The sequence below is a fragment of the Vombatus ursinus genome, unplaced genomic scaffold (genome assembly GCF_900497805.2).
Source record: "Vombatus ursinus unplaced genomic scaffold, bare-nosed wombat genome assembly UNPS02007284.1, whole genome shotgun sequence".
In the NCBI taxonomy this organism is placed as follows: Eukaryota; Metazoa; Chordata; class Mammalia; order Diprotodontia; family Vombatidae; genus Vombatus; species Vombatus ursinus.
The window spans coordinates 4,919,537-4,945,672 of NW_020947062.1; the positions used below are offsets into that span (position 1 = coordinate 4,919,537).

Genomic DNA, 26,136 nt, shown 5'->3' on the forward strand with positions numbered 1-26,136 from the left:
AAAGTGGAATGTTAGGCGAGGTAACGTCCTTGAAAATCTCTCAGTCCAGAGGTTCTTGGGGGTAGGTGAACTTTTTTTTTAAAGTATAATTGTTTTCCTGTATAATTCTATATGTGTTGTTTTATGCAAAAACAATTCTGACACCCTGTTTTTGTCTAACCTTTTAACTGAAGGGAAACTAAGGCCAGAAAATATAAATGACTTGCCCAAGATAATAGAGTCAAGGAGAACTCGGAAACTAAGGCCAGAAAATATAAATGACTTGCCCAAGATAATAGAGTCAAGGAGAACTCACCTTAGGGGTGATAGCCCAATCGAGCAGACTTGGGATTTGTTTTGTTGTTTCTGTCCCATATGGAGTCCCAGTTTGATTTGTAAGCTTCCACTTTCACCAGAACAAGAAGAAAGTGTGGGGGGAGAAGGAATCTCACTTATTCTAAAGATGTTTTAGCAATGCCTTTTCACCCATGTACCCACAGAGATACCATATTTAAATGTAACTTCACCAAAAAAGATAATATCTCCCAAATATAAACTTTGTAGTGTATGTATTTACCTACACTCAAACAAATTCATTTTCAGCCTTCTAGATGAAAATGCTAACCAATAAAATATTAATCTTATCTCTGAAAAAAAAACAACAAAATTTAGCTACTAAAGTGGAATTACTGGATATTGTTTCTAAAGCATGAAGAGCTCTCTCTCTCTTTTTTTTTTCCATAAGAAAAGTCAGGTGAGGAAAGGATATGCTACTTTTCTAATGAGTAAAGATATTTTAACTTCAGGCCAAAGTTGTATGAGTCACTTGGCATTATCAATGTGCAGAAAAGACCATTTATTTATTAATGTATATACTATGATTTGGGGCAGAGAATATGAACAGCCCCAAAGATAAGTAGCCTAATTATGAAGGGTTCCCTAACACCCCCCCATCTTATCACCCCAACTGTTTAGAAAGGGGTGGGGGAACATTCCAAGAAGTTAACAGTGAAGATGACTCAGAGACCTGAAATACCATCTTCCCAAAGACAGGGAAGAACAATCCATCACCCAAAGGAATGATGCTAAAGAGCCATGGTTACCCTTGAGTGGGGCTGGGGGAAGATAGGACGAAAAAGAAAAAGGCTTTTATCATAACCAGCTTTCACCTCTAAAATCTTTCCAGGATTCTTTTACTGTTTGCTTTGAAGAAGATTTTAAGCACTGCAAAGTCAGGAGGGAAAAAAAAAAGTATTTCACTACGCTCCACTTGAGTTGGACAGGTGTCCTCACTTTCTTTTATAAAAAGTCCCAAGGCCCAGTGCACACAGTCGACATCTCTGGACACTCTTTATTCTTGTGTTTGCCTTTGGTATACAGTTTCATACATGCTCATTTCCCTTCCAGTGTGTGTGTGTGTGTTTGTGTGTGTGTGTGTGTGTGTGTGTGTGAGAGAGAGAGAGTGCTTGCAGACTGTGTCCACACCTGCAACATGGAGCAGAGAATGGGAGGCAATTATCCAGGTGGTTCATTTAAAATAATTACTTTTGCATAAATAATTTTCTGGCTATTTTGGCCAAAAGTGTTTTATTGGGGAGGGGGGAAGGAGAGCTGAGTCCAATTCATCTGAATACTGAATAATTGCCCTGGTTTCCCACTGCACCATACATAGAACCTATTCCATGAAGCCTTCATCGAAACCCCCCCCCCCCAAGCGGGAAGTGACATCTCTTCTGATCCTACAGGACTTTACTCTTATACAATTTCTCATATTCTAATCAGTAGCATATGCATCTCTCCTATTGTCCCTATTAGATATTATGCTCCTTGAAGGTAGAGACCATTTGCTATTTACTTTCCTGATTTTCATGGCACAGAGCACTGTGCATTGGGCAAGATCCTTATAAACTCCCTGGGCCTCAGTTTTTGCATCTGCAAAGAGACTAGATGACCTTCCAGCTCTAAATTTATGATCCTAGAAGGCATTTAATAGATGTTCGTTGAAAGAGTGAAGAAGTGTACACAAAGCCTGTGAATATACAAACACCACCCACCCAATCTTAAGTTTGTATTTCTTACAATATAAATGATTCTTTCTCCCCAGTGTCACCTAGAAGGAACTAGCAGGAACAGCCTCATGATAGGAGAGGAAACAAAAAGGACAAAACCTATGCTGTAGCTCCCAGCCATGGCAAAGCCAACCACTCACCAGGCTGAGGGGGCACTATTTGTTCTTGGATAGAGAACCGTTTCACCAGTTCCCTGGTGCCCTAAAGATGCAACTCCTCCCAAGTGCTTAAAATCATCACTGCTGAGCCCGCCAAGGCGTGGAGACCTGAACCCAGGAAGCTGCTAGACGCAATTCAGTCAAGATGGGGCACTAAAGGAGTCTGGTTTTTTTCATTTGGATTCCTTAATGAGGCAGCAGTCCTTCCTTCTTTAACATGCCTTTCCCAGATCCCCCGACCTCTTCATTTTCTGAACTCCCATCAGACTTGCCCAGCTTGTTGAGAACCTGACTTTCTACCATCTTGTATTTCTCTCAAATTGCTTCCTTCCTTATGGTTAGGAAGTGATTATTGAGCGCCTAACAGGTTCTAGGCATTAGGTGACAGAGAGGAAAAAGAACAAAGCAGTTGCTACTCTAGCGTCTTGTAATCAATTCCCTTTTGCTGTGCTAGACTCCCCAGTAAATGCTCAATAAATATGCCGTCAGTTAACCAGTTGGTATTCTTTGTCTCTCAGGTGTTTTCACTTTAATCAGATCTCTCTGAGTTTTCCAAGGCATCTGATGTATCTCAGTTAACAGTCTCCCATCAAAGTGTGTTTCTACTATGTGTGCACAGCTAAAGGAGTTTAATAATAATAATAATAATAACACCCTAAGGATTGCAAAGCACTCTATATACCTTATCTCATTTGATCCTCACAGTAACCCTGTATGTAGATGCTATTATTATACACATTTTATGTGTATGAGGAAAATGAGGCTAAGTGACTGGCCCAGGGTCACACAACTAGTATGTGTCTAAGGTAAGATTTGAACTCTGGTCTTCTTGGCACCAAGTCCAACATTCTTATCATAACTGAGATCCCTAGATAAAGTTCCAGGAAGGAGCTGAAATAATAAACAGTAAGCATCATGATCATTGATTATCTGTTGGAAATCTCTCTTTCAACTGTTTTGAAGCTTGGGAAATTCTGAATCCCCTCTCACTGCTTTAGTTTAACATAGGAATCAGCATTTTTTGAGCTGGAAAAGATCCTAGAAATCATCTATTTCAACCCTACAAACAGGCCCAAAAGGGCAAGTAATTTGCCCGAGGTCATGTGGTAGTAGAACTCACGTCTGCTACCTCCTCACACAGTGCTGTTTACTATACACCAGTGGGGTCAAACTCAGATAGAAGTAAGGGCTACTAATGGGTAACGATAAAGATAAGCATGTCTACATACAGCATATTGTCTTAGTTTTAAAATGCAGTAATATCTATGTTTTATTTTTATTTTTTTGTTAAATATTTCCCAATTATATTTTAATTTGGTGCAGGCTGTATACTTGGGAGTGTTGGACATGGAAGTTAGCAAAAACCTGGGTTCAAACCCTGCATGTGATTCTTTTTAATTCAAGAGACTATGGACAAGGTCATTAGGTGATACAAAACTAAGAAGTTGATTTTTATTTAATTAAAAAAAACTTTCTCTCTTAGGGTGCCTTTTCCAAATATTTCATTCCACAATGACTTCTCCATTCTCCCAACTCCCATCAAACTTAGCAATTTGAGTTTAATATTTGTAATATTAGATTTCTGTGGCCTCATCCTTTTTTTCAAAATAATTTCCTATTCATTAATTCACCTGAACTTAGCACCACTTCTTTTACACCATTTTATAGATAAAGATCTCTCTGAGCCTCAGTTTCCTCCTCTCTAGTCAATATAATAATAACTGACATTCTCATGGCCCTTTAAGGATTTCCAAGTGCTTTACATCCACTATGTGTTATCTTACTTAAACCAGAGGCTTAAAATCTGTGTGCTTATAGGCGTTATCTCTCTATACAAGATGGGAAACCTAGACACAGGGTGATGAAGTGATTTGCCCTCAGTTACACAGCTAACAACTGTTGATAATGAATTTGAACTCAGGTCTTCCTGATGCCAGATCCAGCATACTTTCCCCTCAGTGACGCTATTCAATATCCTTGTAGTATTTCTCCCACCAGATTACTGTGAACAAAATGTATGCAGATTGCTTCACAAACCTAAAGTAAAGCGCTATACAAATGTCAGTCATTACTCAGTGTATTATTACTTTGGGCAAATCACTGAACCTCTGTGTTGCCTCCATTTCTCTCTCTATAAAATGTCGTCATCGTACCTGCTTGAGGCTACACCATATTGTTACGTGGTTGGAGTGAGTTAATGGAAGAGAAAAATGCTTGCAAAAAGTATCCGATGCTACTATCTAAATTCAAACTAATATTAAAAATCCAAACTCCCCAGGTTCATTTTCCCTAGTGATCTCAGAGAGAAGAGTTCAACCCAGGTGTGCAGAGGTGACAAGCTGCTTTGTTAACTGTGGGCCCCACCAACGCACTGGGAGCCCACTCTTCCCCAATTTTGAGCAGGCCGGTTTGCATTAGTCAGGTATGAAAATTAGCAAAAAGTAACTGTCAAACATCTAATAAAAACTGCAAGTCAACTACTAACTTTTTGCTACAAGATGAGAAAGAATTACAAGTTTACTTCTCCCTGGGTGCCCCGTTGTCTGCCTCCCTACCCTGCCCATGCCTCCTTGGCTCCCTCTTTGCTGAATGACTGCTGGAAGTTTTTATACCACCCATGCACATTAGCAGAGGCAGCGGGCACAATGCCTAATCGAAATCATGTTGTGGCCAAGGGAAATGTTTCTAATAAAAATGGAAACTATAACCCACTGCTCTAGTGTCACACTTCTTCAGAGACTGCCCGCTGGCCCACTGAAGCAGCTCTCATGCTATCCAGTCCAGGCTACAAAGAAGCCAGCTGTCCCACAATGGAATGGGCAGCCTTGTGAATTCCCTCCTTTCACTGGAGGTGTTCAAGCGAAGACCGTGTGGCACAGGGGAAGAGAGTCCTGAGCCTGGTGTCAGAAGAGACCTAGGTTTGAGTCTTGCCTCTAACACTTGCTAGATGTGTGGCCACAAGCAAACCATTTGACCTCTCTGAAATCCAAATCTTCTCCCCTGAAAAGCAGGGTACTTGGGGTACCTACCACATAGGATTATAGTGGGGTTCGAATGAGGCAACTTGTGTAAAGTGCAATGTAAACCTTAAAACACTATTGTTACTAGTACCACCCACCCATCAGGGATTTTGTGGATTGAATCCTCTTCTAAGGTGGAAGCCTGTTCTCAATGGACACTTTCAATTTCTAAGGTTCTCTTAAAAATAAATGCAGAGATGTGCAACAAAGACTTTTGAAAGGCTGGTCACCAAGAACCAATCTTGTGCCATGTGGATAGCTTTCTTGAGGCAAAGCATACTCAACGAGAATGCATCATATTTCAGAGCAATGGTGCCCAAGGACTTCTGTCCCTAACCTCACTTGAAAGTCTGGTGACTCAAACAAGGATCTTACCCCAACCTTTGACCTTTACTACTTATGTAAACTTGAAAACCTGGTCCTCAGTTTTCTCATCTGTCAAATGGCCTCCAAGGTCCTTCCCAGCTTTAGATCCACTGATTTCTCTTTTATATGCCTTTCTTTCTCTATGTCAGAGTGCCACCCATGATGGCTACAAGCACCCCAAAGTTAAAGTAAAAGCAGCAAGTTTGTTATGCGGAACACCGAGTGCACATAAATGTCTCAATACAGGCAGCAAAAATAATTAGCTGTCACGATTTGGGGAAAGAGGAAAAAAACAAAAAAGAAAGAAAGATAACCCACGCCATGGAGTTAACAATCAACTGTACAACACATGTGGATTTAACTAATCTTAATTTGGAGGGGAAATAACAATTCTAAATATATCAAATTCATTTATTTCAAGGCAACCTGAAGTAGTGTTTATCTCTAGTTTGCAGCATATGCAATTTAGTTTTTCTCACTGGCAGGTTTTAGTTTAAAAAAAATTACTTAAGACCCAAAATGAGCATTCACGGAGCTAGAGTTATAGAATTAAAATCCTGCAGCTGACAGGAAACCTTTCTCTTCAAACACACCGAGTTCAACTATGTAAGGTCTAGTGCTTATGGCAAAGAATCCCACTTGCTGGTCAACAGCTAAAGCCACTCTGCCTTCTCCACGAATGACTTCCGTGATACTCCCCACAACTGCTTACCCCAGTTCCAGACGAAGACTTACTTAGAAGTCTGGAACACTGAGAAAAGGACGTAGAAGAACACTTCCACCTCTGGCCTATGGTGGAGAAACAGCCTCCTGTCACTTTTGAGTCTCCAGCCCTTCCCCAAGTTAACTGACATTTCTGGGGGGGAAGAAGTTAAAACTGTGATTAACAGCTGCTGGCTAATTCATGCCATTACAGCTTCATTTTGTTATGGAATGAATGATACCATGCCCCCCCCCCAAAAAAATTATCCATGATCAAGAGTATTTCCTACAGTGGCTGTATAATGTGAAACCTCAGGAAAGTATCTTGGAGGTAATAACTAAGAGAGATTTTCCTTCAAGGACCCAAAGTTAGGTTTTATATATAGGAAAACTCCCCAGCATATTAACAGAGACCACAGAATTATAGAACATTAGAAATGAAAAAGATCTTAAAAATCATCTGGTCCAACTCCCTCGTTTCACATTTGGGGAAACCAAGGCCCACAGAAATGAAGTAGCACTTGCACAACAAATTAGTGGCAGAGCTGGGATTAGAACCTAAATCTCACCACTTCCGTGTCCTTTGTGTACATGGGTATCCCAAAAGTTTTCGTGTAGTTGTAAGCTTTAACCACTCTACCAGCTTTAAACTGCACTAAGACTTTTGGGACAACCTGTATTTGTCTTCACCATTATCACATGGTTACTGTAATAATAACAGTAATAATAAGAACTTAAAGTTGAGGTGGGAGGTGGTTGTCCTACTTTGGCACTAATTCATAGAATCATAGAAATAGTATAGAGGTGAGAGTTCATCTAGTCCAGTCTCTTTTGTTTTGGAGATGAGTCCCAGGGAGGAGAAAACCAAAATGGTGGTACTCTCCTGAAAGAGCTGTATAAATGTAAAATAAACTTCCACCTCAAACACAGATATTAGTAATATGCTCAGCCAATGAGACTTGTACTGTCTGAATAAATGAAGACCAGCTAGTTGAGTTAGAAAAATAATAGTTGCAAGCCTTCCAAAGCAAACACCAAATCTCAAACTATTTCCTTCTTATGAAAGTCAAAGGTGACCCATTGCAAGCATGTCTTATAGACGTACATTTTCTTTCAAAACCTGAGATCTAACCTCTTCTCCTCAAATCACTAAAAAATGGAGAGACATTAGGGAGATTGCTTACAGTACAGTCAATCAGATCAGGACTTCAGAGAGAGGTTGGATCAAGGGAAAGAGGTTATAGATATTCCCAATCAACTTTCTCTGAAGAGTTCTTTCAGGGAAAAATATTAATAATAATGATCTACATTTCTATAGTACTTGGAAGTCTCTATAAAGTGCTTTCCTCACAGTAATATATCACAATTATTATCCCTATTTTCCTGATAAGGGAAACTGAGGCTCAAAAAAATTAAGTGAAGCACCCAGGGTTGGATAGTACCATCTGTAAGATGAGGGGGTTGAACTAGAAATCAGGGGTGGGGAACCTGAGGCCTTGAGGCCACATGTGGCCCTCGAGGTCTCCAAGTGTGGCCCTTTGACTGAATCCAAACTTCACAGAACAAATCCTCTTAATAAAAGAATTTGTTCTGTAACACTTGGACTCAGTCAAAAGGCCGCACCCAAGGACCTAGAAGGCCACAGGTGGCCTCAAGGGCCCAGGTTTCCCCACCCCTGAACTAGATGTTTTCTAAGATCCCCTGCAGCTCTAAGCAATGGTCCCATCTGTAGCTTCTAAATGGCTGAGATGAGATTCAAATTCAGGTTTCCTGACTGCCAATCTAACATGTATTTCACTTGCCACCTTTAAAGAAGACACAAATTGAAGGTACAACAATGGCAAAGTATGACATTAATTATATCATCAATATGTAAGATTGGCCTCCTTCAAATAAGATGGTCGGTTCCCCAAAGATGATCCTTGTAGAACAGTAAATTCATTTATTCATCAAAATGCTATTCCAGGTTCGGGGCTGATTGTGGATCTTTGCCAAAGGCCCCAAAGTGATAGACTGACCCTGGGAAAAAAAACAGAGAAGATAGCAAACTCTGTCTACAATATTCTCCATCATCTTCAGCATGTGTACCCCACTTACCACTCCTGGTATTCACCAAACTCAATCTGCCTACCCAAACAACATCGAACACTGCAAAACTATAGCTTTCCCTGCTATGTCCTGCCCACCATCAAAGTTCCCATTTCTTTAGTGCCCAGCTCTCAGCTGTTATTTGCAAAGGATGTAATTCATACTTAAGTGGGATGTAGGATAGCAGCTTAATGTCTTACATTATCCAAAGAGATATTTTCTATCTTCAAAGAAGACCCTTACTTGTCTGGTGGTATAATTTCAGCACCCCAGATTCTTTGGGGGAAATATTCTTTGGCACTTCTCCATAATGCCCCTCAAGGCACATCAAGGATTGGAACCTATAGCTGTGGGTTGCCAGGCCCCAGGGATTTTTTGCCAAGCCCAGGGGATTTTTGCCACCATTAGGCCTTAGGATGATGTAGGTTCTAGGTAGCTAAGACCACTACCAGCAGCTTACCTAACTATACCTCTGTTGAGCCGAAGGAATAGGAAAATCACAGACTGTCAGTACGGGCCCTTGCAATCAGAGAATACAGAATGTAAGAGCAAGAAGAGGCTTCTAGAGATCACAGAGTCCAACTTATACATTTTACAGAAGAAGAAACTGAGGCACATGTGCAAGCTCACAACACGACAAATGAAAACTTCACAGAAATTCAAAAAGGTCCCACCAGGGTTGGGGGCAGGGGGGCAGGAGCATCCAGCAGCACCATGGGCAGCCACCGCCTGGCCTGGGCAGCAGCTGTGTGTATTTCTGGAAGCCAAAGCAGCCCATCGCCTATGATTTCCAGTCTCCCTCTTAAAATATAAAGACTCAATTATCTTTGAACAGCTTGCTTTACACATGAATTGACACATTTATTTGACAATAAATAACTGAAAGTTATCTGTGTTTCCTTTACTGTTAATCTACACAGAGAAATAATAAACAGGGCTTGTCTACAAAAATGCAACTACTGCAGTCCTCAGAATTCAATTAAGCTAAAATAATTAATGCTTCCACCATATTAAATTACTTTATACATTTGAGCCACTGAAGTTTTATTCTTTAATCTTTCCTTTTTGTTAAATAAATAAAAAAATTAGTTAGTTCCAAAAGTGTGAAGGAAAAACGGAAAAAGGGAGAGAAAAAGACCAGGATTTGCTATTTCAATGTAACGGTCTTCCTCGGCTGCCACAACATGTACTATATTTGGTGCCTTTGATTAAACGAACGTTTTAAATGCTTTGAACATACATATCTCCCCTTATACTTCTAAGGGATTATTTTACATATTTCTTTGGGAATAAAGAAATCCATTCGCCCTGTTGCAGTGCAGAAAGGCCAACAATATCTGTTGCCATTCATACAGTATTGTAGAGTACTACAGTATCACAACCAAAAAACAAAGTGAGAAGGGCTGAGGGTAAAGCTTCCTTAGAAATTATCTTTTCCTTTTATGAAATCATATTTAGTTGATTTTTAAAACAAATTTAACAATAATGATCTATGGACTCTCACTGGGAAATACCTTCAGTGTTAAATTTAGGTTCCAATTTTTCTAGCAAATGCAAAAAGCCTTTCTATTGAGAGAGAATTCTGGCCCTAGGTATACTCCACCAAAGCCTTTCTAAGGACTTCTCGTGAGGTTTTCATGGCTGCCCTGCCTGGCTACAATGTCAAGCATTCTATACTCCTGATGAAAACTATTCCTCTGATCTTTTTTTTAAGTACAGGAAAGGGGGGAGCACTGGGAACCAATAAGCCACCCCACCTTTTTCATCTAACAGTTTGGTCCTTAATTAAGAAGACACTGCCACATTTGCACAATTATTCCTATCTGCATAACATGTTCGGGAAGTCTACCCAAAATAACTTTTATTTTTGTATTTTAAGTGCCTCTCATAAAAATTTCCTTCTGATCTTGATTGAGTTGGGAAAAGAGTAAGAGCTCTCATTGCTCTTTCTCATCCTGGGACAGTAAATTCTCTGCCTACACCATCCCAAGGTTCTCATCCTACCCTCAAACAGATCTGAGAATTAAAAGTTGAAAGGAATTTTGAAGATCATCTGGTTCAGTGTTTACAGAATAAACTGAGGCCCAGAAAAGCAAGATGACTTGCCCAAAATCACAGAGCTAGGACCAGAACCTAGGTCTCTTGATTACTATTCTAGTAACTTTCCACCATACCACATGACAGAACAGGTGCAATAGTGGCAACAGTCATCCCAAAACATCCCAAGAACTTTTAAAAAAAAAAATCAACCATTGGATTCTGGCCTTGGCAAATGGCGGCTTTTGAATCCCCTTTGACTGGCTAGGCACAGAAGTAATAGAACACTTTCTTTTATTTTTTTTAAAGTGATAATTTTATTTCTTCATTGTCTATTTGGGGGAGGGGGTTAGGCAGCGGGGTTAAGTTACTTGCCCAGGGTCACACAGCTAGTAAGTGTTATGTGTCTGAGGCCAAATTTGAACTCAGGACCTCCTGACTCCAGGGCTGGTGCTCTATCCACTGTGCCACCCAGCTGCCCCTCAACAGAACACTTTCAACAGAGGAAGCAGGAGCTCCACCAAAGATTAAAATTGCCACTAGCTGCTCTCCAACCTTCAAGAGCAGCCTCTGTACCTCAGGGAGTCACCGGAGGAAAAAATCAGGTCACCACCTCTGATGCCTTTAATTAGCCCAATGTGGTCCAAGCATTCTCTCTGAAAACCTCTAGCCTACTTCAATGAGCGCAGAGGTTTATGCCATCTGGTCATGGTATTTTGGAGGAAGGCAGGGCCAGCAAGTTCATCTAGTTATGGAATCTAGAGCCAGAAGGGACCCATAATCATAGGATGTCAGCGATGGAAGCCACCCTTAGCGACATCATCTTGTCTACTGGCCTTATTTCACAGATGAGGAAAATGAGGTCCAGAGAAGGCAGGGAAACGACTTGTCTATGCTCGCACAGGTGGATAGTCAGGGACAGAGCAAGGTTACAATGGATCAGTGCTGAGGCTGCAGCTAGTACAGAAAATGCGAATCCAAGAGCAGCACATGAGGAAGAGCGAAGAAGGTAAAAGAAAACTTTCCTATTTCCAGGTTAAGTGTAGATACGCCAATGGAAAAAGAGACGGCCCTATTCCAAACCTTTAAAAGCCCATGGTGGACTCTTATTTACTCCAATCCCCCTCTATTCACAACAATGAAAATACTAGTAGTTAAGAACATTGGTTTTAGAGCTAGAAGGAAACTGTCAAAAAGCCCTCCATTTTAGAGATGCCCCTGTGAGGGGAAGTGACTAGCCCATGGTGACATGGACAGTAAAAAGTAGGAAGCCCTTGGGGCTCTTCCCACCAGGCCACAGCTGGTGTTTGCTCTAGTCAGTGGTATTGTTTATAGACTCCACCCAAGACAGACACAAGCACACAAAAAAAGGTCTGCTGCTCTGGATGGAGCGTCTCGATGCTCGGAAGGAAATAGCAAGCTGACAGAAAGAGGCACCTCTCGTAAAACCGCACTTTTGAGAGGAAATGGGCCAAAAAGAAGGTAAGCATGTGCTGAAGTTCTATAGGAGAGTATACCTGTACACAGGGAAAAACATTCAGGTAGTTCGCCAATGTGGCTAGGGTAGCATATCCCACTTCCCTGAACCACAGTGGATATTCTGGGAAATCTCCACAAAACAGAACCCTACCATTAAAAGGGATCTTGGAATTGGCCTCCCTTGTATTTTACAGATGGGGAAACTGAGGTTAACAGGGGCTATTTGACTTATCACAAAGCTAGTGAGGAGCAGAGTAGAGACTCAAACCTGTGTCTTCTGATACAGGGTTCTTTCCATTATATGACACTGCCTCCTGGTTTAGCCCTAACTATTTTACAGAGAAGGAAACTGAGTCCCAGAATGAAGAAATGACTTGCCTAAGCAAGTTTATAGAAAAGCTGGGACTAGTTCCACAACTCCCACTTCCATGCTACTGTTTCCACTCTATCTTTTACTTCTGGCAGCAGTGATGGGTTCAACTTGATTATAACGCAAAGAGAAAGCCACTCACCAAAAAAAAAAAAAAAAAGATTAATTATGTCCTCTAAACCCTATGCACATCATTTCCTAAGGTCCCAGTGCAGAGAGTGGACACCTCAGAAAACAAGACTCCCCAGAAGTTTCTGGGTAAATATATTGATACATCTGGCACTCTCGTGGTGGTCCTTAATGACCAACCTGCAAAGCTCCCAAAAGCTCTTCTCATACGTCACTGGCACAGTCAGGCAAAAACATGGCAGACTGTAAGCACCAGTGCCGTGGCCCTCATACTCTACTGCCCTGTTTTTGGGTTGCCTCTACCTCATGGCAGGTGTGCGATAGGGGGAGAGCCATTCAAGTATGTACTTAAGTAGAAGATGGGAGAAGGGAACATGCCATACCTGCAATATTTTCCTGCTTCGGACAAATTCCTTTTGTGGGCGTCAGTAGACGATCTTCTTCATCCGGGGTGACTTGGATCCCGATTTCCACTGGCTCTGACACTTTCCTGAGCTCTGAGCGTGACGAAGGGGGGGGACTGCTTTTATCCAGGCTCTTCTCATAGCAAACACCAAGGCTTCCACTACACTGTTTCTTCTTGTGCTCTATAAACACCAGGATGTCTCTCAAGGGGAAGTTCATCTGACACTGTCCACAGGTCAGCAAGTCTGGATCTGTCCCACCTGTGGTCAGCCCGAGGCCACCCGGTTCCTCTATCTCAAGACCTTCATCTTCGTCGACAATGGCGGCTTCCACATGGTCAGCCTCTGCTTAACATGGAGAAGAGAAAGGGGGAGAGGGGAGGAGAGGGAGCAGAGAGAAAAAAGATGGGCTTAAGCGCTCGAAAATATTTGAACAGTCAAACTAGGAAAAGCGGAAGCTCACAAGTGTGGATCTTAATGCCTGCCTCTCCTTCCTTTATTTTCCCCTTTTTGTTTCTACCCCTAACTCAGTCACCATCCCAACTAACAAAAAGAGCCCTGCTTAGAAAAGGATCTCATGTTCATAAAATGCTATGGTGCCTTGGTTCACACTGGCTTCTTCCCAAAAGGCTCTGGCATTCCTGTAAGCCCATATAAGCCAAAAGGTATTTTATCAGGCTTGGATCTCCAGTATCCTCCTGATAAGAGGGCAACTTATTTTGGCCTTTTTGACATTCATAATTAAGTCTCTACTCTTGTTACTGGAGACGTCATAATAGAGACACCTAGGTGGCACAGTGGATAAAGCACCAGCCCTGGAATCAGGAAGAACTGAGCCTCTATGTGATCCTGAGCAAGTCACTTAACCTCTGACTGCCTTAGTTTCTTCATCTGTAAAATGGGGATGATAATAGTATTTATTTCCCAGGGTTGTTATGAGGACCAAATAAGATAATATCTGTAAAGATATTATGTGCACAGTGCCTGGTACACAGTAAGTGCTATAGAGGTCTTAACAATTATTATTATTAATTAGTGTGACAGAGTGGAGAGAGAGCTAGCCTTAAAACTGGTAAAATCTGGATTAAAGTTCCACCTCTGACAAAGAAATGCTGTGTGGCTCAGGGCAAGTCACTTAACCACTCAGCTCCCTAGGCGGCCTTCCAAGAGTAGTGGATGCAGAGAAAATGCCATCCTACATGGTAGAGGAAATTCCCTCACTGAGAGTTCCCAGTATTAATGAAATCCCAAGTCTAGTCCCTATGCCTATTATTTCACTGCTTTAAAACTTAGAAAGGATGTACTCCTAAACAACCCGTATAAGGCAGGGAGGGCCCTTACTATTAAATTCATTGTACTATTAAATTCATTGTACATTGTACTATGAAATACATTGTACAGATGAGGAAACTGAGTTTTAATAAAGTGAAATAACTTCTCCCACATACTCTAAACCTTTCTCAAAATTCCGTACCTGAGGACAGGCTGTCACCTAGAAAACAGCACCGGAAAGGCCAGGCTACTGTGATAGGTTGACAGCGCTCAAAGGGTAGCAGTGACAATTATAAGATATTCCCCCCCACCCCCCCCACCAAAAAAAGGGGGGGATTGCATTGCTTTCAAGTTGTCGGTCAGAATTCTATTTCCCTAATTGATTTGTCTCAACCATTACCAACTAGCCACTGATATTTTTTTTCCTGGTTGGTTTTATTTTCTTACACAGGAGGCCATGTTTCCAGGCCGCAATACACTTTCAATGCCTTGCACACAGTAGGTGCTCAGTTAGTGTCTGTTAAATTAAAAAGAAAATATATTTTTATTTTGCCTTATGTATCTATATCTGTTTATTAGATGGTTGGGGGGAGGGGAAAATAAAGTGGTTTGAAGATGATGAAGATCTTAGAAGGTAACAAGCCACTTAAGGAAGACAGTTTTAACTTTACAGCCTAAAATTTCCTATCAAAACAAAGGGGACATATAAAGGTAAGACAGTTTTAACTTTACAGCCTAAAATTTCCTATCAAAACAAAGGGGACATATAAAGGTTTCATAATCCCCTCAGGATCTGAGATTTTGTTGGAATTTTAGAAATGCAAATATTAGCATTCTGACAGAATAAAAGGCGTTCAAGTTCTGACAGTCAGGCAAACTAGACAAAGGTCTGAAACCAGAGAAGCAAGGTAAATTTTAAACTGTTCAGTATTTAGCAAAGAATAATGGAAACCACGAAAGAGTAGGGAACAGAGATGACGGGGAAAAATGCATTCCGTGGCTGTGAAGTTATTAAATGGTCAGAGCCAAGGAACAGATAATTCAAGGAAAAATTTCTGTGGCATCTCCCATCCTCCAAATAAATCACGGGCCTATTATTTCCCCTGATAGTAGCACATGCTTCCTCAGGGAAGTTTCCCCAACAGTCCACATCTATGCGTGTAATATGTACATGTATCACAAACAGGAGATGTATGTGTATGTATGTATGTATGTATGTATGTATGTGTGTGTATGTGTGTGTGTGTGTCTGGATAGCAGGAAGAAAACTATAATTCAGGATTCTGCTGAGTAGAAGCAAAGAGAAGGCTGAGCTGAGTTCCCAATGAGGTAAATGTAGAAATGCATTAGAAATGTGGAAATAGAAAAATATCACATAGGCGAAGAAATCCACACCAAAAGGCTGCTGTCTGCGGAGTTGTAACAAAGAAAATCTACAAGGTAACTAAACAGCAAACACAATACACATTCTGGAAACCATTAATTACTCCTTTAAAAAAAAATCAGAGTTTACTTTAAAGGGAGTTTGAAGACAATACTACATAATTAATTTACCAATTTATTTTATGAAAAGATGCTTTGCCATACTGAAAATGTAATCATAACCCTTCTGCTGAATAGTGATGCTAGGGAGAGTGGATTTCTGTGAACAGTTTGTCAGAATGTAAAAGGTAATTATTTAGTGCCTCTGCTCCCTTTAACGATCTAACATTGAGCAATATTGTTTATATTGAAAAGCTCGCACCTTTAATTACCAATTACATATACATAATTTCAGAGCCAAAGGAGAGTACTGTGAAAACAGTTCTTTAGAAATATAAGGATGTATTGTGCACTATTTCTAGAGAAGGATCCCTAATAGATAAGAGGAGGATGTCAAAATATTTTTTTTTTAGCACAAACGAGATGAAGTAAAAAAAAAAAGCTAAAAGGACAAAATGAAATGGAGAGTTGAAAGGAGACAAGGGATAAACGATAAGGTTAAGAGAGGTAGCAGGGGTAAAAAAAGTACCTGCCACAGGTTTGAACCCCACCTCAGTGGGAACAGATCGAAGCTTAAATATATGTATGTCTTTTGAGTTATGATTCTTAGGCCTCCATCTGACCTAAAATAAAATTTTCTCTTGACTTCATCATCTCATCGGGGTGTGAGAAATGTTTTCATTAACTTTTCTTCCCATTTCATAATTCACTGTTTAGATTAGAAGTACCAAAAATTTCTAAACAGATTTAAGTTCCTGCTAAGAGATCCAGCTAAATGATTTTGAATTCATTTTTTAATTCATGAGAAACACAGACTAATCTAAAAATTAGCAGAGTTCACATATGCCTATTTCGAAAACATTCCTCTCCTCTTTTGCTAAGGACTTAGTAACAGCACTTGGGTGGGGGGGGGTTGCGGGGAGTGGTAACATCTGGTATTCTTTCATTTTTGGGCAGCCTTTGCCTTTCAGAAAATAAGCTTTTCACTTTCTTCATGCAGTCAGTCCTTAAGTTCCGCAGTAATTGAGTCTGAAAGCTTCAAAAGATTTTTAACTATACTATACTTTTAGTTTTTGCTTCAAGTCAGCAAACACCCAGTCTAGCCTCGTAAAGAATGCGCTATTCGTATCTCTGATCTCCTCCAGTCCCATAGATAAAAACCAAAGTTTGAAGGAAGATCCACAACCCTGATTCCAGGAATCAGAATCCAAAATTTTATTGTTTTGTTTTGGTTTTTTTGCCATAGGTGAGGGCATGGTGGGGGGGGGGGGGACTTGTGAAAGGGGAAACAAATTTTTTTTAATGTATCCAATGGTAAGAAAACAAATGAAGAATTTTCAGTTTGGAAAGCAAAACCCTGTATACATCAACAACCATGTTAACATGACGTTACAGGCCAGGCTTCACCAGAAGGAGAAAAGAGTTTCTTAATACAAGGCCACATGGGTTATGTTCTATAGTCCTATTGCACATATCATTCCCATGGGATGCAGCCAGACATGGACCCATCTCAGCTATCCCCTCCCCAAACTCAAATGATCCTTGTATACTACCAGGTAGAGGTGTTGTTTCAGGCCTAAGAGCTCTCGCTTGAAAAAAAAAATTTTTGAGATACCCTCAATATAGAGATACCCTATGGTTTCATTTCCTTTGGCTGTTGTTTGTTGTGTTATATGTGAGGACTGTGTGCATGCATGTGTGTGTGTGTGTGTCCCTCTCTCAATGGTTTTCATAATAGAAGGGGAGGGGGGAAAAAAGGAAAGAAAAGAAAGAAAAAGCAATACTTTCTGATCCCTTAGCAAGGGCCAAGCAAAATCCAATTGTTCCTAAGGAAGAGGGAACCCTTTTTCACTCATTGCTTGGTACTCTGAGGCCTATAGCTCATCAAGACCCTCCTTACTATCTCCTCAAAGTCCAGATGAATGATTTAGACCCTAACAGCTTCACTCCCCCCCATTCCTGTCTGCCCATAGCCACATGAGAAAGAAAACACTGTAGAAAAAGAAAAAAATGAAATGAAAATGGGTCTTTTTGATCTGGGCGTGCTTTGACCTGTACGCATCTTTTGACAGTAACCCCCCTCTCAGAAGTACGAACTGGTACCAATACGTAACAGGACGCCGATGCTGTTGAGTTCAACAAAAGTTTCGTACCGTTTGCTTTTTGGAAATAAGAAGGAAAAATGAGGTTTCCTTTTGGGAATTTTTTTCCAGGTCCCTAAGATTCAACCCAACACAAATTTGTGCTACTTCAGTACCTCATAAAATAATATTAATAAACACATGTATAGTGAACATTATTTTAAAATTAAATCAATATGACATTAAAATGTGGGCATAGGAATGGCAAAGGAGGAAAAGAGGGAGAATTCTAAAACCTTAAAATCTTCAAGAGGCCAGATGGGCTAAATTCCATGCTACAACAAAGCTAGGTCTTTGACGCCCAAGGTTCATTCTGGGGAACAAAGATAACCTTGACCCGCCCCTGCCCCAAGCTGGTAAAATCTGTGGGTAAGTCGAATGTTATAAGAGTTCAAAAATAAAGGCCATCAACTTCATGAAAAAAAAAAGAGCAAATGTGTGGTTCTAAAGAAATACTCTCCACTGTCAAATTCTATCCAGCCTAAGGTGAATTTTAGGTAGCTGAGAATCCATCAGGTTAGAGAGGTCTGTATGTGGGGTGGGGGAGCAGGGAATCCCCTTCCCAATATTGTGCAATGAACACAACCTATCTAGAGGCACCATCATATGCCATATTCTCATCTGTCCTGCCTGGTCAGTTACCATCTCAGAGCTTCAGGTTGTCCCAACGAGCAGAGCACTGATTAACTGCATTTGATGCATCTCTAAATTACCTCTGCATCCATTCTACCTCAGGGAAATCCTACCTCAGAAAGGGGGACTTCAAAGAACTGTCCTCTTTTCAAAGCCCTGCTTTTGGCCAGCACTCCCTACCTACTTACTACATAGCAAGCAGCAGCTTAGGCTACAGCACCCAGATAGCAGATAGGAGTTTTCATGTGCTTTCTTCTTCAGCTTTGATTCAAATCCAAATTCCCGTCATTAAGGGGTAAGCCACAATCCAGAGAAAATGTGCACGGAAATTAATTTTGGGGGATAGGTAGGGGCTGTTTGCTATCATAGATTCCTAGAATGGGTGGCCCCCAATGTCATCATTGTCATTGTTGTAATGTGTCATCACGTTTACAGAACGGCGGAGCCGGCCTGCCTCTGTCTGCAGACTAAGCTGGGTTGGACTGGGCTGGACTACACTAAGCTAGCAAACTCTAAATGAGAAGATTTTTACACCTGCTTCCTGCAAAAGGCATTCTTAGGCTCAGAAAGCTCCCATCTACCAAACAACCTATGTTTACCAAAAATTGGGAAGCAGATCTTTTCCTTCTTTTTTCTCTAAAGGAAAAATTCATTTCATACCAGGCACCTAAGCCACACCAGGCTCACATTTAACTGAGCACAACACTTTCTAAGCTCGTGCCATCAATTTTTAATTTCGTGGTATCCAAGAGAACATAACGGAGGATGGGGGAAAAGAATCAATTGTGGGTGTGTGTGTGTGTGTGTGTGTGTGTGTGTGTAGGGAATAATTTCTGAATAGATAACTCAAAAAGCGACGGCTGATTTTTATAAAGTTGTCTTAACAGTGCAAATAATAACTGGCTCACATGGAGGCAGACAGAGGGAGAGCAAGAAACACAAAACAAATGTATATTTAGAGCATTTCCTACATCATGACAGAAGTCTTAAAACAAGTTCAGAGTATTCAACCAAAAGATCTAAGTCCTGCTTAGCCACAGCCCAGCCTCGACCAGTCAGCCTTGCTGCTGTTGTCCACCCAGTGTGGTTAACCACACATTTAACAGGCCAGGTTCAAAAGCAGTGGGCCTGGGTGAGGCACCTATTGATTTGGCGGAAGGGTTAAATTATTTCTGAAAGGGGAAGGAGTGGGATAGAGACGAGAAGGGCAGTTATAACCACAGGAGTTAGAGCAACATTGCTCTGTACCTTATCTGCTCTCTGGCCCTACCAACCCCTAGGGCCCTCCTAGCCGTCTCCTTCTGTGCCCTAGGAAGAGATAGAGACCTGGCACCGACACTCATGGCCCTGATTCATAGGAGGTGGAGACAAGCTTCTTCCCACACTGAGACACTTCCAAGGAAGCTCCTCACACCTCAGCCCTCACAACAGACTGGATTCAAGGCCTTTCCACTAAGGCCCTAGGCACAGAACACTCCTGAAACAAGACAGGCCTCTGAAAACTGAAAATTTTAAAAATTGTTAAACTGGAGCAGTTATACAGGAGGGAGTCTTAGTCTATGCAGTACCAAGTAATTTGGCCAATTGATTTTTTGTTGTTGTTATTTTTTTTTCCTACCACTGAAACAAGCCAATCAAAAGAGTATTTTGGCAGAGTAAGTATCATTTTAACCGAGGCAACCATGGTCAGTTCGTAAGTTGATAAGAAGAGGCTAGGGTCAGCGGTCTACAACTTATTTCAAGCAGTCTTCCTTAAGTACTAAATTTAAACATCACTGACAAGAGAGATATGGGAGAAGAGAGAGAGTAGGAAAGGAGAGATAGATCCCTTCAAATAAATGTCTCATCCAATTTCAGTTTGAGCTGGTACATTAAAAACACCCTCTTCAGAACCATCCCAAATCTTTCTAAGGCCTCGGGGACCAACATGCCCCAACCCACCCCCCTTTCATAAACTGAAAAAGAGTAAAAGTATGAGTCTAACAAATTCAAGGAGGGATAAAAAAAAAAAGGCTGAAAAAGACATTCAGGTATATTTATGGATCTATTACTGAAATGTTACTTAATAAAATGCTAAGAACACAGCACCAGAGAGGAGTGACCTATGTTCTGATAAATAAACTAGTTGCTTTGGGGGGGGGGGGGGAGAAAGGGGAGAGAGAGAGAGAGAGAGAGAGAGAGAGAGAGAGAGAGAGAGAGAGAGATTTACTACTGAGAGAGCTTTTAAATACATTCTGCAGGTCTTGTAAAACTAAAGTAGCTCTAAATCTTCAGAACCACAGCAGAGATTTCGATGATGTGATATAAAAGCAGCCTTTGTTGCCAAACGAATTAGATTTGTTTTATTTAATGCCATTCTTTTAAAAAAGAAAGTCAGCAGCAGCAGCAGTAGCAGCAGCGGCGGCAGCGGCAGGCAGGCAGGCAGGCAGGCAGGCAGGCAAGCCCTCCTATGACAGGATCCTGAGTATCGACCTCTCCACTACCAGAGGAGTCAACCCTGTGAAGGGTAACCTGCTTTAAGCCTCTGATCTCCAGAGTGGATTTAAACATCACTGACCTTCGAAGTGCCTGTTTCTTATAAGTGAAATGATTTCCAAGGCCCGGGCTAATTATAAGAACGCTAGCATTCAACTTTTGAGTCATTCTTTTTTTCTTAAAGGATGCTGCTTTACTGAGGATTGCATTAGTACGTTTATCAAATGTATTTGTATTGCTGTGGCTTTAGTGTATGGGGTCGTAAAACATTAGGTAAAACATTAGGTAAAACAGAGAGGGGTTTGTTTTTTCTCCACCACCACCACCACCCTCAGCCCCACTTTGAAGTTCCTCAATATTGTTCTATCTGGGGATGAATTTCAGCAAATTATCTTGAGTATGTTCAAGCCACACGGGCAAAATCATCAGCTGCTTCAGAGGGGAAAAAAAAAGAAAGAAAAAACCCAATATGAATTTCTTCCATTGTGGCAACTATACAAAAGCCTTGCATATGTCAAAAATATAGAACTAAGTCCCTATGAATGTGCCATCATTAATCAAATCCCCGATCTGGTGTCACTTCTGCCAGTAAAATGACGATATTCCTCTAACCCCCCTTGCTGACACGTGCCTGAGACACATGAAGTGTGTCCCTTGGCTTCCATTTGTTTTCTAATAGTCTGCTCTCCACACTTTTTATAGATGCCTTGGGAAAAGCTGCTGCTTGGGGTAGATGGTCCACAGCATTTCTGGGGAGTGGGATGGGGAGACTCAGAGACCAGCATAACCAAATCTCACTGAGGTTCACGAGCTGCAACTTATTGTGGACCCACAAAGCAGAGAGAGGTTTACAGTAGCAGCTGAAAAGGGAGGGCATACCTGTGGCCCAGACTCCTTTTATGAGAGTAAATAAACGATGGTGAGAGATGAAGATGCCATAATAACAGCAGCTGAATGAATCATACATTCATCAATACTGCAGACGGTTATTGATGTCTTTCTTTTCCCCTCCTCATTAAAAATATATAAACGTATCCACATCTAACACCACGTAGCAACACAGACCCTACAAGGTACTTGTATTGCAGCAATAACTTTACTGTGTGGTATGAGGCAGCCCCCAAAGATCATTAATTTTCCTCTTTTCCTGCCCATAGGTGACACTACTGTTAACCTCCAGACACCAAATTCTTCAAAAGGTTATGGCTGAAGGTGAGGCTGGAGGCCAGCACAGAGAGCCATTATGGACATGGTACAGTTTAATGAAAAGAGCATTTGAAATGGCGTCCCAGCTCTGCCACTAAGTTGGTGTGATATCGTAGAAGAAACTTGACCGCTCTGGGCATGGGTTTCTCCTTTAAGTAAAATGAAGTTGAATTCAATGATACTTTCTGGCTCTGATAGTCTATGTTCTAAGATATTGTTTAACTTTAACGTCCTATAATTCTAAGTCTCTACCAAGTATAAATACTCTGTGAGTTTTATGATGCTAAAGTCCCTACCTATTTGAATCTTATGTGTTCTATGATTCTAGGGTCCCTTCCAGCTCTGAGATTATATGATTATATGATTCTAGGGCCTCTTCCAGCTCTAAAAATTCTATGATATTCATTTAATAGTGACAAATTATTCTCCCTCTAAGTTGAAATTCGACCAGGCCTTGGACACTGCTTCATTCTGCCCCTACCTCCCTTTTTCAGTAGGACTACCCTCAGTAGCACTCTTAAAAACCACATTTCCATCTAAGGGGTCTCTGCCGAGTTCTGTGCTTTCATGGCTTCTCCTGGGAAAAGTTAAACGCTGTGGAAATGAGACAGACCACAAGGGAGAGGTTTGGGATTTCTGCAAAGAAAACGATTTTTGAGAACCTATGGGACACTGATCTCTTCAGTATTTGGAGGGACTGTACATCTTCATTTCTGGGCTCTTGGCTGCTGTCTCTATATATGCTTACACCACCCCACTTCAAACATTAAATGAAGTAGAGAAATCATCAGATAAATTGTTAGCCCTCTGTACTCAAGAGTGAAGGCTCTTTCTACAGTTGATGACAGCCCTAGTCTTTTGTCTGACCTAATTTATTTCTCTTTCAGGTTAGAATAAAGCACTGCTTCCTGTGATAGTATAACCTCCTTTACCCGTATACTGAGCTCTAACAGAAAACTAAACGTTGCTGTTTTCTGATGGATTTCTTGGACTCCAAGAAGAAAGCATTATGTATCCAAAAAGCCAGTGATCAAAGCATGAAATTATGTGTTTAGGTAAGAAATAGTCCCAGCCTGGAAAGACAGTCACATATATTGGACAGCAGTCCTCTATGGACTAACAACCTATACACCGTATTCCATAGAAACTTTTACACACCGTATGACTTAGCATATTATATCCTTTGGGAACTGGTCATCTTGTCTTCCGTAGGACAGAATCATTGCATAGTGACTGGAAGTGAAAACGTACATACTATAAAATTAGATAGAAAGGGAAATTCCATTCAGTAAGTTATTCTGAGTCTCTGACTACTGAATGCTGGAATGCTTTCCTCTCCGGTATGTTTGCGATAGGTACAGCAGACAAACATGGATATCCGTACAGTATACCTCTGTAGTAGAGAGATTTATTTACTACAGCCCAACCGACAATGATTAATGATTATTGTTAGCCTGATTACTTAATAGCATTATGGAATTTTCAGGATATAAATTTTAGGGGTTGATAGGGAAACATGCCATTAAATAAAATAATAATAATAATAATAATCTTAATTGTTTTTAAGACCATCTGTGAATGCAACCTTGCAAATCAATGATTGTTTGAAAATAGATTTCTCAAACTTATACTCTCATTTTGCCTGCACAAATCTCTGCATGGAAATCAATATTACAACTTTACACTTAAGACATTCTGCAGCAATGAAAACTGCCTTCGATATAGCCATTATTTTCAATCCTATTGTATCCTAACCACCAGTACACCAAGCTCTATTTAACCATCCTCTATCATGAGACAGGCTATGAGCTCCCCCTAGTTGTCACTGCTCGTCAGTTAAAGCCACAGGGCATAGTTGAGACTTGGGTTGGCAATTCAACTGTAAAAGCCTGTAAAGTTTATTTTGGTAAGTATTTGATCACAAGCAATATATAATGCAAGACAATCGAGATAGGAAATGTGAAAGGGAAATGGAGACTTTCTGCAAGACATTTTTTAAATCTAAAAGGTTCTGAGCTAAAAACTAAATTCTGATAAAGAGTTTAGATTAGTTGTCATCCGAAGGCAGTAACTGATACCTGTAATTTGTACCATTTAACAAAAATCAATTATGTTTAAGAGATAATTATTATGAAATGAGTCAAAAGTTGGCTTTGTCCAACACCATAAGATGTGTTTGTGTCTAAGTGGTCAATAAGCCATCACTCCAAACACAATCTTGATTCAAAAATCCTACATTCCCCTAGGAATTTCTAAGTAAACTAATAGGTATCATGAAAACAACTGCATTTCTTGGGTGGAAAAACTATTTTATGTTAAACATTTTAGATATCCATCACCTCAAAAAACTATAGAGCCATGAATACTGAGCAAATATCTGTTCTCCTCACTCACGGATAAAATGCCCTTTAATAACATTAGAAACTTCATAAGTATGTTTCCTACCTCTCAGGGATGAATTAAAAGGGGAAAAAAATCTTCCCAGAATAGTGCCCTTTGATGAACATATTTTTATTACTCTATAGAATTTTAACAAGTAATAAGGATCATGTCCTTAACCACACGGGGGTTCCCTTCTGCAAGACTGTAGGAAAACAGGAAAAACTTCCTTTTTCCTAAAATTCAGTGTAAGAAATTCTTCAAAAGCATTTGCTATTCTAGAAAGGCTTATGAACAGAATGAATTGAGATGTGTGTATGGATAGAGAAGAATTGTTAACATGACTATCTCTAAGCTACAGTATAATTATTATTGTTGTTATTACTATATTTAGTCATGTACCTATAACAATTAGCCTTTCTGGGGATTCAAAATCCAGGCTTTTCAATGTACAGCTATTTTGAAAGAATGGGAATTCATAAGACTAATGATCCATCTTTCTAAGGCAATCTATTGGTCAGTGGCTGAAAAATTCCCCCTATAGAGTCTATAATTTTTCATAAGCATCCTATTTTCTTCATGAAGCACCAGAGCTATTTTCTTTACTTCAAGAAATTTCACTTTACTGCTGGACATTCTTGCCAGGAGGAATCACACAGACCCTTCTTTGATCTACCCCCACAACTGTTAAAATACCTCATTGGTTGTTGGCTTGCTCTATTGTTACTAGTATTTCATGTTGTTCTCTGTTTTTTAAGCACTCTGACTTCGGAAGAATATTCATCTGAGACAAACATTTTAAAACAAACTAGAATTTAATGTTTTAGTAAATAGTGGTCTCACACAACCCTCTCTCTTCTACTCATACCTTTTCTCACTGACTATAAATTTAACTAGCTCATTATTGAGCCTTTCACTGTAATAACTTCTGGACAAAGACTAGAGATGCTATTTAAGCTACAGTCCCCTTCTTATTTTTACAGTTATTTACATTAATCCAAGGTTGCATCATTATGGAGAACCTGGTGACTGCCCCACATAGGCCAATGAGTTTCTAGCTTATAAATAATCATTCAAGCTAACAGGAAAAAAAAAAATGAACTACATTTTCAGTTGTTTGTTTCACAAGGAAGATCTAAATGTTTCCCATAACGTGGAAACTAATAAACTTCAGTGGAGCAGTGATAACAGAGCCTTTGCCTGGCAGAGACTGCTGCACCCTGAATGCAATTCTCCCTCCCGTCAGATGTCAAAGAGCCACAGCTGAACATGAAATGATGCAGAGCCCAGAAAACAGTATCAGATTCATGCCGTTTTCCCCCTGCCCTTCTCTCTCCCACCTCCCTTGTGAGCACAGGACACAGAGACTGGTTGCTATTTAATAATAAATAACCCTTCCAGAAAACTGGTTAGACTACTCTCTCCCCCTGAAACACCCTCAGAAAAGTCTTCAGATAATTCTGTGTTCTCTGTTGAAGACTTGCTAGAAAAGCCTTGCACTGCTCGATTTCCTCCACCTTTGACTTTCCCACCCCTTACATCTGATCTCCTTCTCTCTCTCCATTCCATACACTGCTACTCAAACTGTTCCCCCCCACCAGCTTTTAAGAGATGATAGATAGATAGATAGATAGATAGATAGATAGATAGATATAGCTAGATAGAAAGATGCATGGATAGATGAATGAATGAATGGATGGATGGATGGATGGATGGATGGATGGATGGATGGATGGATGGATGGATG

At 40.5% G+C, this 26,136-nt stretch overlaps 1 protein-coding gene across 4 annotated transcripts in view; it reads right to left on the reverse strand.

The window, feature by feature from the left end:
* BCL11B (BCL11B, BAF complex component) overlaps positions 1-26,136 on the reverse strand; it is a 122,339-nt gene that overhangs the window by 93,393 nt on the left and 2,810 nt on the right. For 2 of the 4 annotated variants that reach the window (XM_027849129.1, XM_027849127.1), the window contains exon 2: positions 12,781-13,146. In XM_027849129.1, coding sequence (XP_027704930.1) covers positions 12,781-13,146 — 366 coding nt within the window. Of the gene's footprint in view, positions 1-12,780; positions 13,150-26,136 lie in introns of all 4 variants that reach the window. The other 2 variants (XM_027849128.1, XM_027849125.1) reach the window with 1 other exon arrangement.